At 62.1% G+C, this 11,754-nt stretch overlaps 2 protein-coding genes across 2 annotated transcripts in view; both read right to left on the reverse strand.

The window, feature by feature from the left end:
* Positions 1-1,869: 1,869 nt before the first annotated feature.
* Positions 1,870-3,557, reverse strand: CHLRE_04g228250v5 (uncharacterized protein). Its single transcript, XM_043062052.1, has 3 exons — positions 3,336-3,557; positions 3,111-3,221; positions 1,870-2,995 (listed from the first exon to the last, which is right to left on the reverse strand). Exons 1-3 carry the CDS (start codon positions 3,357-3,359, stop codon positions 2,873-2,875), a joined length of 258 nt encoding a protein of 85 aa, XP_042925404.1. The 5' UTR covers positions 3,360-3,557; the 3' UTR covers positions 1,870-2,872.
* Positions 3,558-3,611: 54 nt separating this feature from the next.
* The window catches only part of CHLRE_04g228300v5 (uncharacterized protein), an 8,426-nt gene continuing 283 nt past the window's right edge, over positions 3,612-11,754 (reverse strand). Inside the window, exons 1-9 of the mRNA XM_043062053.1 lie at positions 11,480-11,754; positions 8,326-11,058; positions 7,985-8,076; positions 7,843-7,870; positions 7,545-7,634; positions 7,336-7,470; positions 7,194-7,253; positions 6,348-6,722; positions 3,612-6,112 (exon numbers count right to left, since the gene is read on the reverse strand). The exon at positions 11,480-11,754 is cut by the window's right edge and continues 283 nt beyond it. Of these exons, the coding sequence (XP_042925405.1) occupies positions 6,041-6,112; positions 6,348-6,722; positions 7,194-7,253; positions 7,336-7,470; positions 7,545-7,634; positions 7,843-7,870; positions 7,985-8,076; positions 8,326-11,058; positions 11,480-11,554 (3,660 nt within the window). The 5' untranslated portion in view covers positions 11,555-11,754 and the 3' untranslated portion in view covers positions 3,612-6,040. The remainder of the gene's footprint in view (positions 6,113-6,347; positions 6,723-7,193; positions 7,254-7,335; positions 7,471-7,544; positions 7,635-7,842; positions 7,871-7,984; positions 8,077-8,325; positions 11,059-11,479) is intronic.

The raw sequence follows: 11,754 nt of genomic DNA on the forward strand, positions 1-11,754 counted from the left end.
AGCAGAGCGCGTGGGACGGTGGGAACTGACTGACCTTGGATTTCGTGAAGCTGGCAAAAAATGGATCGGGTCATGCAGCGTCCTGAAGGCTGGCCTGGCCGCTTTATACTGTGCACGGCCTTGGGAACGGGCACAAGCACGGTAGGGGAGCGGAAGGGCCCTTACAATGCCAAGCACAGGCTCTCCTATGCCGAGTCCGGGGGGACACAGAGGCGGCCCCGCCTCAAAAGCCAGGACGAGGGCCGCAACACGCCGCAACGGACATTCGACGCCCGAGCGAGGGTTTCAGCCTACGGTTTCGATGATCACTTCACTGCGGCCATACAGATGGCACCTCTTGCATTTATACGCATTAATGCATCAGGTACTGATATTCTGTACAGTATTTACGAGCGCGGCGAACAGCCGTGCACAGGGGAGAGTGACGCGGTGCATCAATCCGAAAACAACAATCAAACAGCTTGATCTATATGCGACCTCTTTCCCAGGGCGCGAGAGCGAGTGCAGCGTATGGACGAAGCGTGTAACTGCGCTTCCGTGGCAGGTGCGAGGATGCGCAGAGCAATTACCTACAGCACAATGTACTAGCGACATGAATTGGCTTGTCAGGGAGCGCATCTGCAAGAAAATTTGCAGGTGCTCTTGCCGATCGGTTAAGATGAAAGTTTTCGCGAAGTACGCGGGAAGCTGTATTCATTGATGTTGTCGGTGCACGAAGTCATGCAAAATAGCGAGGTGCAGCGAACTTTCAGGAACTGTCGCGAAGTGCCAGCTCGGTGACCCCGCCTGCGCGCGGCTCGCTCGGTCCTGGGACATCCTCCGCCTGGGACATCCTCAACCCCCCTCCTCCCTGCCACCCCCTCCCCAAGCGTCCTACGAGACATGACTCGGAGCCAGATTTACATCAGCTGGCATGCGAGGAGGCATGGATGGGAGGGGTGAGCACTGAGCAGGGGGCTCGCCCCCGCCTCGTAAAACGCGTGTCGACCACGGCAAATGCCAGCAATGACATCATTCGGGTATTCATCGGCACCGGTAGCTGGGTGCAGGGCTAAGTTCAGGATGTGTTGTCCTTGCAGCCGACCGCTGGAACAGGCCAAGGGGCGGGCGGCAGGGTTGCAGTGTTGCACCGTACGCTGCCAAACCCACATATGTCGGGATGTTGTGTTGCGCACTGGATGTCAAGTCAGTTCCAAGTCGTTCTCGCGCTTTGTAATACGCAGGGAAAACGGTATGTTTAATGACGATGCCTTCAAGCGCGACAAGTGTCTAGGACCAATGTGGAAGCGTGTGCTCATGTCCAACTCAGCACACGGGATGGCCATGGATGTCCCAGCCTGTTCCTGACACAGCGTATTTTCCCACATCCCATGTGCTCGGCGTCTTCGGGTGCTGGGACTGTCCCCTCTGTAACATCCGCATTCATGTACTACCACTCAAGGACAGCATACGAGCACGTGGTTCGTACTAGTACGCGCTAGAACGTACAACGCACTGTGCAACCGTGGCGGGCGGGTGCACTCAATGTAAGGGGCGGGCAAGGGCCACACCGGTACCCGGCTTGGGCCGCCCCGCCCCAGCCATCCGGTTGCCCCATCCAGACGTTCAGCCGCGCCTTCAGCCGTGCCGGGACGGTCCGCCAGGGAGTCAATCCACTACAGTACGGTACTGTCACCCTTCGTTCCTGAGGCCGCGCAAGCGGCGGCACCCTGTGGAACCGTGCTCTGGCATCCTGCGCTGGACGCCTCCCACCTCTTTCCCCATAACGAATGAGGCTGCGATGCGTCGCGACAACAGTCAGTCAGTCACCCCAATCTGAATGAACCCACTTGGAACGCAACCAGGCATGACGGGGGAGATACAGGGTGTTATTGCCTTGTGTTACATGTACAAGCCCTCAGAGCACAACCAATCAGCAATCTGCACAAATCTTGCCTGCACACGGGCACACAGTCATTAGCAGCAATGACGCTGAAACCGGGCGCCCGGGTAGGCCGGAGCCTACTTCCTGCACGTCTGCCGTCATGCCCAACTACCATGCAAGTGTTTATTCTGTCTCACATTGCAAGGACATAACCAGCATCAGGGGACGAGGGGCCTTTGCGGCTCGGTTAGTCTCGTTGCAGGCAGTGGGAAAGCACACTTCCCATCCTGTGACACACACATGACCATGGAAAGTGAAGCTACACGTTCACAGCCACAGTCGACAACGAAGCTACACGTTCACAGCCACAATCGACACCTAAGGACCCGGTCCCAAAGCACCACCCCATTAGTTCCCCCAACCACACGTTGCTGCGACAGGGTACAATCAAGGGCGCCCCCATGCATAAATGCAACATACACGAGCAAACATTCCCCGTGCGGTGATCGCTCCCCTCCGCGCACTCGCCTGCAGACACAGATGCATACCGTATGTACACATGCCAACAGCGCACGCGCCGTCACGCAGCCGGCCAGGCCCGCGGCAAACAGAGCAGCAAACCCCTGTGCGGGGTACCTATCATGACAGCCTACGTAATACACCAGGGACTCTGGTCTCAGTTAATGTCTCTTGTTGACCGGTCCTGCAATAGGGGTATGTAGCTGTCTCAGCCACACACACCGACACCTAACAAGGAGGTGGCTGCCTTAGGGAGGCAGGAAAAGGGCTGATCCCGGGTCGTTATCAACCCAGCCACCTTGACGCGGGCGCCTACTAAGCACACGCCTCTATGTTGGGGGCCTTTGGCATCCCCGCAAATCCGGACGTGGCCGGTTGGGTGGGGTGCACAGTCCGTGCTAACCCGCAGCTAACAAACTAGTCACGTCACTCGCCGCCAATCAACACGTGCACCCTCAGCCCCACGCCCTGCTAGCGCCGTTCAGGCTCTCAGCCCGGCCCCACCGCCGCCGGCGGCCATGGCGGCCGCTGCAGCTTGGTCGGCCGCTCGAAGCCCATCAGCTTCAGCAGGAGGAGCACACGGATCACGTTGGCGGCGGAGACGTCGCGGTTCTGGGGATGGGGAACGGGGAGGAAGAAGAGAGCGCACATGAGCTGTCCCAACCGTCAACCTGTCAATTAATCCGTCCCCAGTGCCCAGCCGTCCCCGCACATGCACGGTCCTCACCCAGGTCGTCAAGCAGTCGTTGCAGACTTTGACCGACCAGGGCCGCTGCCCCTCCTTCAGCCCCCCAAGCCGCTTGATGGCCATCTCCTGACACCCGCAGTTGTAGCAGGTCTGCATGGTCGGGAGGGTGGGAGGGAGGGGGGCCACACAAGGGCTTCCGCTAAAGCCAGGCATAAACCCAGCGGCCCACCCACCCACCGGCAATTGCAATCCCACTCAACCCACCCACCTGGGAGGTCTTGTATTCATCGATGATGAACACATGCTTGGCGTAGCGCTCACGGAGCAGCTTGATGAGCCGCCCCGTCGGCGCGCGCCCGCCCCTGACGGAGATGGGGGAGCCGCCCTTCCCTCCCTGGAAGGCCCACGAACCCCACCCCACCACCACCTCCTCCTTGGGCCTGCCGCCCGTGAGCTGCTTGGCGACGCGGTGGAGCGCGCGGTCGCGCTGGATGAACGCAGCCCAGCGCTTTCGGCGGAAGGCGGAGAAGTGGTAGTGCCACAGCCAGTGCCTAAAAATGCGTCAAAGAACGTGCAACTCGCCTGACGCGAGCACCAAACGCTAGGGGCTCCTGCACGTAACCATGCGGCCCGAGGAATCCAACCCATGCCTCAGGAGGAGCCCCCAATTTGCGAATACCGTATGTCCCACGTCTGATACAGGTCCCACACGGCCATTCCCCACCTGAATGAACACCACAAAAATAATTTCGAAATGCACGCCAGCGCCAAAAGCAACGGATGAACAACCAAGAGAAGCCAGCTACCAGCAGGACCCGTGTGGCCCCTGTTCTGTTGCCAAAGTATGCACGATCAAGGGTGGATGACACTGGCCGAACTGCTGGGTCGATGCATGTGTCTCAGCAGATGAAACCCACTTATTGAACTGGTGGGCTCACCTCTCAAGAATGTGACTAACTGCAGTAACGTTATTAGGGCTCGGGATTGCACAATTCCAAACCTATTCGTGATCTCCTGCCGATAACAAACTGTACCATTGCGACCGTTCGGGCCAAAGCAACAGTCAGCTACTGCCACCCCCATGCTAACCTCGATAACACTCGCGCGAAACCGCATCACATGTGCAAATAGGCTCGCGGCCACCCGACTACAGGCAGCAGCCCTCCTGTGTGCGCGCATGCTACGCACCACACCGCGGTCAGCAAGTCCCTTCCCCCCGGGTAGTTGATATGCACCGCCCATGACACACCACCCCAATCAGTAATGTGCACGGGCCGCCAAACCGTAATAACTAAGGCGCGCCATGAGTAAGCCCCGTCACCGGCATTCCAAGCCGAGCTTGCGATCCCACCGCAGTCCCATGGCCCATGCAAGGCCCATGCTTGCATTAGCGTAGTGTGCCAGACCATAAACTGGCTCGGCGTCTTCGGGTGCTGGGACTGTCCCCTCTGTAACATCCGCATTCATGAACTTATAAAGTAACACCCCCTTCATCGATATCGCACAGCACAACCGGCATGGCTACAGCTATGAAGTCACCATGTGATTGACGTGGGCCCTGGCCACTTACGAACAATAAATCCAAGCCAGAACTTGCAAGCCCGCAACTGCATATGCGTACTTGACGCCCAATGCGGTGCGCTGCCCCAGGACTGTTATCCGTTGTAACAATACGCCCGTGAGCAACACACGCGTCCGTAAACGTGCCTACTTGTCATGCCCTCCTCACCGCCACCACCCAACACGCCCGTGCTGACCTGCGTGGCGCTGCACACGCAACACTCCGGCCGGCGGCGGGTGCCCTACGTAACAAGCAACCTTGGTGCGATCACAAATATCGTGAAAAGCACAGCGTAACGCATAAGAAGCACCGCCCTGTTCAGTGTGCTCGCTAACCTACCTCCACTTAACGCGTCATGCGTGGACGTGTTGCCTCAGGCGGCGCCTTCCGTAATTTCCTTCATCGCCATTACGTAAGGCCGTCACACACTTGGCAGGCATGCTTCAGGGGCGCATCAAAAGTGCGCGTTGGATGCACGCCAAGAGCAGCCGCACACGACCCATGGAGTGGCCATGGCTTGAAGCCAGATCCATCTCGGAACATCGCGCAGGCCCTGGATCATCGTGAAGCAGCGAAAGAGCAGCAGCAGAAGCATGCGACTGTGCGAGAGCCCACTAAGCACAATCGCACATGACAGACGAAACCCACACAAAGAGCCGAAACGATTTCACTGGATGGCAAACCCAAAGCATATGCAAATGATCGAAGGGAACGGAACACACGTGTATGAATAATGAGCACAAGCATCGTGAGCCCACACGCAAACCCAACCAGTGACCATGTGCGCATGTTGAACAGCCACTGAAACGTTATTTAAACGCCCTTCCTGCACATAGCTCACGCTGGGCCTTTCTACAACGGAGGGAACGAACCGGATATGAAATGCCCACCGACCTCCATGTACAGTATTGAGTAATGCCACCCGCGGCTCTCCTCCCCCAGACTCATCCTACCGGCTGATTTTGCGTTTAGGATCTCTTTGAGTATCAAACAAGAAACGAATACCTCCCCCAGACTCATGACTGGTATGGTTGGTGTTGTGTTTCAGAATCAGAACCGAGGCGGGCGCAGGATGCGCTTCCCGCTGACAACGGAATAAATGCCTGCCTGCCGAGTTGTGCTTTACCTGATGTCCACTCTTTTGCATGTCCGCGGCCTTTCATCTTCTCCTGGTTTCGGGGTTAACCGGGGGCCTCAAGCCCCCCCGCGTCCGGTGCCGCGCCCCACCCGCACGTCCGGGCGAAAGCAACAGGCAGCCACCACCATCATGCTAACTTCAATGACTCTTGCGCCGTCTGTGCATCACACACGGCGTGGTGCGTACACGTAAGGTGCGGCCGGCACAGCCGCGGGCTCTGTGCTTTAATGCTTCACCGTTCCTATGCCCCAGCGGCAAGCCCCTTGCGACTTAGCTGGCCGCAGCTGTTGCTGCTGCCGCAGCGGCTGCGGCGGCTGCAGCGGCGGCCGTGGCAGCGAGTTTCTGCAAGTAGGTATGACATAGAGACCAGCACAGGAAGGAAGGTCTGCTTAAGGTGCGGAACACGAGGACAGGCGGCAGCGAGTGGGACCTACTTCAGCTGCGTACCGCGTACAACCGCCCATCTGCTGCACATGAAGCGTTGCCCTGTCGCCAGAAACGTAAACTGACGCACGCCACGCGTCTTATGTTTCAGCTACGGTATCACAGCAAGCCGCACGCGTGCCCTTCCACCCACCTGCTGCTGCTCCACCGCCGGCACCAGCCACGGGTGTTTCAGCAGCTGCTCAGCCGTGGGCCGGTCGTTGGGGTTTTCGCTTAGAGCGGCCCGGATGAAGTCACGTGCCGGCTCCGAAAGCGACGAGGGGAAGGAGAGCGCGCGGGTGTTGGCCTCCGCAGCCATAAAGGCTGCCATGCTTGGCCTGGTGAAGGACGCTTTCGCATTCTCGGATTGCTCATTTGCCTCCGACACGAAGGGCGGGAAGCCGACCAGCATCTCGTACGCCAGCACACCGACCGACCAGATGTCAACAGATGCGGTGTAGGCGAGGTTCGGGTTGTTTTTGTTCTCCTCGGCCGTGCGCTTGAGCGGGCAGCGCTCGACCTCGGGGGCCTGTCGGGCACACGACGGGGGCCAAGAGGGGGCGGGGGCAAGGCTCAGCGACCTTGCACAACACCGGGCGCAGCACCGGGGCGATGATTTAAGACATGCAGCCGGATAGTATTTCTTCACATGCCAATTAGCGCGTGGACGGTGGTGGACCAGGCGGATGTTGCAATCGGGCCTTGGCAAGCTAGCCAGGTAAATATGGTACGTTTGAAGTTTATGAATACAGGTGATGCGCCGGGATACAGAGCTAGAGCATTTGGAGGAAAAGATGCGAACGTTGGCTGGCGACTTTTATCTCCGAGGCTTCTAGCTCCTGTCGTGTTATTATGTGCTAAGCAAACGGACACCTCCGCATATTGTAATTTTCGTCGTAGCAGTATCGTCGCGGGGCTCGCTGCGGAGCTGCTTGCATGCGCAACCTCGCGTGGACAGGCATCCCACAGGCGAACCACCCCGAGCCCCCGCGCTGCTCACCATGTAGTCGACGGTGCCGGTCCGCGTCACCGCCCGCTCATCATTCAGGCAGATTGACACCTGCGCACAAGCAAAGCGTTTAGGTCACGGTCATATGAACACACGTGTCGCATGACATCTCCTAGCGCCAATTCGCACTCACCCCAAAGTCCGCAATCTTGAGCGTCCAACCCTGCGTGTACAGGATGTTCTCGGGCTTGATGTCGCGGTGCACGATGCCGCGCCGGTGCAGCGACGCCAGCGCATCCAGGAAGGGGGCGAGCACCAGCTCCGTGGTCTGTGGGGGGCGCAAAGGTCTTGCGTTAGAGGCTGCCTTGCCAATAGTGATGTATACGGCCTTGATTCTCGCACCTGCGTCTCGGTCAGGCGGCAGTTCATGAGGCGGTGGATGCCATACAGGTCACCACGTGCCGCCCACTCCTGGACCAGCACCAGGTGCTTCTGCGCGGGCGTGAGGGAGGGATGCTGCGTGGTGAGGAGCGGGGCAGGAGTCGGGAGGGTAAGGCAGACGGCTGTGCCACACAACAAGATCCGAACCTACTGCCCTCCAAACCCGGCTGGAAAGCTGTATGGAGCAAGGCACAGGAGCTATGCAGGTTGCAATGCACGCGCCCATACGCGTGGACCCAACGTTGGAACGCATGCTTACTCCATCAGTGAAAGCTCCGTACAGCATACTGCATGCGGCCAAGCGTAAATAAACACCAACAGCGAGAATGTGAGTACGGCTCAGGCAGCAAGTAGCAATACACCAATCCTTTCACACAGTTCCAGGCCATGCATGAACTCACATGATGTTCTTGTGCGCCAGGCCGATGTGCAGCTCAATCTCGCGGCGCAGCATGTGCAGCGTGTTGGCGGGCACACGAGCCATGAAGTAAACCTGCAGAAAGGGGGGGAGGTTACATTCATGATTACCGGTAGTTAAGGAAGGGCGGTCAGAAGCGAGGTCAGGGGGGCGAGTAAAGCTCTGCAAGCCTGGCGTCATGAAGCCTGGATTGGGCCGCTGGGCGTGGCTTGAATGGTTGCGAGGCCGTGGGGTGCGCAAGTTGCGCAAGGCTTTTAATAACCGTGGTATGCACATTATCTCACACACATAACTGGGCGCAGGCGCGGACCCCAAGACACGCACCTTGAGCGCCACAGGCAGCCCGGAGCGGCGGCACACGGCCCGGTACACGGCTGACGAGGACCCCTTGTACACCCGCTGCAACACCTCGTAGTCCGACAGGGCCCAGGCGCGGCGGCGCATGGCGGGCGGCGCGGCGGCGTTGACCGCCAGGATGAGGCTGGGCGGCTCGGCCGGGTGCTGGTGCTGGTGGTGGTGGTGGTGGTGGTGGGCGTCACTGGCGCTGCTGCTGGCGCGGCTGTGCGCCTGGAGCGCCGCCGCCACGTCCACCACTGGCTGCGCTGAGTGGTGCTGGTGGTGGGCCTGGTGGTGTGGCGGCGTAGGCGGTGTAGGCAGAGGCGCGGCTTGGGTGGTGGCGGCGGCGGGCTTAGCAAGGGCGACGGTCGCGGCAAGGGCGGCAGCGGCCGCCCCCGCTGCTTCGGCCTTGGCCTCGGCCTGAGTGGCCGCGCCGGCGGGGGAGGCGGATCGACTGAGGGACTCCGAGCCGTTACGGGACTCGCTCTGGGGCTCCTGATTGGCAACGAGCGCGAACGCCGCCGCGGCGGCGGCGGCGGCAGCAGTGGCTGCGCCGGCTCCGCCGGTGTGCTGCACGGACCCGGCATCAGCGGCGGCGGCCGCGGAGGGCGAACCCGTGGCAGCAGCACCGCCGCCGATGCCGGCGCTCCGGAAGAGCGAGCTTGAGGCCGAGATGGCACTCACGGACATGGTCGCCAGCGACGTCAGGCCAGACAAGCGCTGGGGCTGCGGCAGGGAGCTGGGGGTTGTCGCCGCCGGCTGCTGCTGCGGCAGATGTGGCAGTGACGCCAGGGGCCGCGGCGGCGCCAGCGGCCGCGGCGGTGCCAGGGCGCCCGACGGCACCGGCGAGGAGGGCGATGCCGCCGCCGCAGCCAGGAGGGAGGAGCTGCTGTCGCCGGCCAGGCCACAGAGCTGTGCGGCGGAGAGGCTGGTGGCCTGGTGGTGCAGGAGCGAGGAGTGCTGGTGGTGGTGCTGCTGGTGGTGGTGCGGGTGCGGGTGGCCGCCGCTGTGGACGACAGCGCCCAGGTGGCCGCTGCTGCCGGCGCCGGCGCTCTCACGGAGGTAGTGGTCCTGGCGGCTCGGAAACGGCGGCGAGCCACCAAGGGCGGACAGAGACTGGGTGCTCTCGAAGTTGTTGCTGCTTGCGGCGCCGAAGCCACCCTGCCCGCGGCCTACGTGGTGGCCGGCGGCTGCCGCGGTGCTGCCGTTGGGAGCCGAGCCCGGCGGCTGCGGCTGCGTCGGCGGCGTGCCACTCCAGCTAGTCGTGCTGGCGATCGCAATCGGGCGGCTTGCGACACGGAAAGCGCCGCGGCGCGGGGTGGCCGCGGACGCGGCCGCCGCCACGGCGGCGGCCGCCGCCGCCGCCGGGTTGTTGACGCTGCTGACCGCGAAGGGAGAGGCGGCGGCGCCCAGGCACTGCTGCACAGGCAGTGCGATGGAGTCGGAGGTGTAGGTGTAGGTAGCGCTGGTGGCGTCGCCGCCCTGGCCCGGCCGCGGCGGTAGGCTGCCGAAGCCGGTGTTGGCTGCTGCCACCATGGCATCAGCCGCCTGCTGCTGCTGCTGCTGCTCGCAGCCAATGCCGCCGTGCTCGGCGACGCTGTGAAGCACACCCGAGCCGCCGCCGCCACGGAGGCTGCCAGGCGTGCCGCTCACCACCGCCGTCGCCGCAAGGTGGTGGTGATGGTGGTGCTGATGGTGGTGGTTGTGGTGGTGGTGGCGGGGCATGACCGCAATCTGCGGAATAGAACCGCTGCTGATGCTGGCGAAGAGGTGCGCGGCGGCGCTGGTGCCAGTGCCGGAGGCGCCCCCGCTGCCGTAGCTGTCCGGTCCGCCGCAGTAGTCGTCACCACCGTTGCTGCTGCACTGACTCATGGTCCGGAGTTGGCGGTGCGACGCCGTGTGGTGGTGGTGGTGGTGGTTGTGGTGGCAGTAGTGGCCACCAGCGCCGGCGACACCGCCCGTGCCGGCGCCGCTGAGGCTGCCGGTGCTGAGCAGGCTACCCGCGCCGCCAGACAGCACACCGCTGGGCGTGACGGCAACGGTGGTGGAGGGTGGGGAGCCGCCCGCGACCGAGTGCACGGCGTGTGAGAAGCGGCGGAAGGCCCGAGCAGCCAGGCTCTTGCCGCTGGCGCCACCGCCGCCCCAGCCGTGCGAGAGCGTGGCAAAGAGGCCACCACCGTGCCACCCGCCCTCGCCGCTGGCGTTGGCAGTAGGCGACATGGGCCGGCCAGCGCTCATGGAGGGAGTGGGCGACAGCGGTGCGGCTGCGGCCGCCGCTGGCATGCGCACTGGCGAGGTGGGTAGCCCGACCTGTTGACTGACACTGCCGCCGCCGCGGCCGCGAACGCTGCCGTCGCACGACACAGTGGCATCGTGTTTGCGACCAAGCCGGATGCGGAAATGGAAGCCGTGGCGGCGCGCAGCGGCGGCGGCGGCGGCGCGGGCACCGTCGGCTCCGCCGCCCTCGGAGGCCGCCGGGGAGCCGGCTGCTGTAGCGGAGGCAGAGGCAGCGAGCACGGGAGTGTCGGGCGGGGTGGCGGCAGCGGCATCCGTCATGGAAGATGCCCCGCCGCCGTGTGACAGATGTGCCGTGAGCGCGTGGGAGCGGTGGCCGGCGGCGGCGCCGCCGTCGCGGGATGCGCGTGGGGTGCTGCTGTCTGTGGTGCTGCCTGGGCGGCCGCTGTCGTGTTGGTGCTGGTGTGTGAAGAAGTGCTTCAGGTCCTGCGGACAAGGAATGGGTGTAGTGTAATGGTAAGCATTTGCAAACAGAAGTGGGGAGCACAAATTGGGATGCATAGGGTTGCAAAGAGCGCATATATGATGGAGGTGCGCAAAAACGCGGAGGTGCGAACGAACAGAAACGTCGCCTGCGTGCTGCCTGTTCAGTCCTGTTAGTTCCCACTGGGAATCCACCATCTTTTCTGCCACGGCAGGCCCGCACACAAACCGCAACTACGGAACTCCTATTGTAGGCTGCCAAATACATTATCGCGCGAAAGCACCGTGTAGTGTTGTTGAAGGCAGGGAGGCGAGCGGCGCGTGGGAGAGCGCCGAGGGCGAGTCCGGTTCGATACCGACACCCACGTGGAGGGCGAACTTAGGCGAATCTGCCTAGGATGTTCGGGGCCGCAACGTAACTTACGTGAAGCAAGCCGCCTTTGACCTTCTTGCTTGCTGAGCCAGGTGAGCCGCACGCGAAGTCGCTCACGTTCAGCATGTTCACAGGCGTCGACGCCTTCGAGGAGAGGCTCGGGCTCACACCATCGCCGCAATCCACCTTCAGTCCGCGTTTGGAGTAGGATGATGCGCTATCGGCAAAAGATGTTCGATAGTCTGGGCCAGGGTTCGATACCTGCTCGCCGGAAGCACTCGTCGGCGCCCCCGAGCTGGTCCGGTCCCCGCCTGCCGACGAAGACG

This window comes from Chlamydomonas reinhardtii, chromosome 4 (genome assembly GCF_000002595.2).
Source record: "Chlamydomonas reinhardtii strain CC-503 cw92 mt+ chromosome 4, whole genome shotgun sequence".
In the NCBI taxonomy this organism is placed as follows: Eukaryota; Viridiplantae; Chlorophyta; class Chlorophyceae; order Chlamydomonadales; family Chlamydomonadaceae; genus Chlamydomonas; species Chlamydomonas reinhardtii.

What these genes read in the sequence shown, in the direction of transcription:
- CHLRE_04g228250v5 (XM_043062052.1), bottom strand. Translation starts at nt 3,359, where the DNA reads ATGAATACAAGACCTCCCAGGTGG. An exon ending in ATACAAGACCTCCCAGGTGG is followed by an intron (nt 3,222 to 3,335) that starts GTGGGTTGAGTG and finishes CCGACCATGCAG; the next exon opens with ACCTGCTACAACTGCGGGTG. An exon ending in ACGACTGCTTGACGACCTGG is followed by an intron (nt 2,996 to 3,110) that starts GTGAGGACCGTG and finishes CCCCATCCCCAG; the next exon opens with AACCGCGACGTCTCCGCCGC.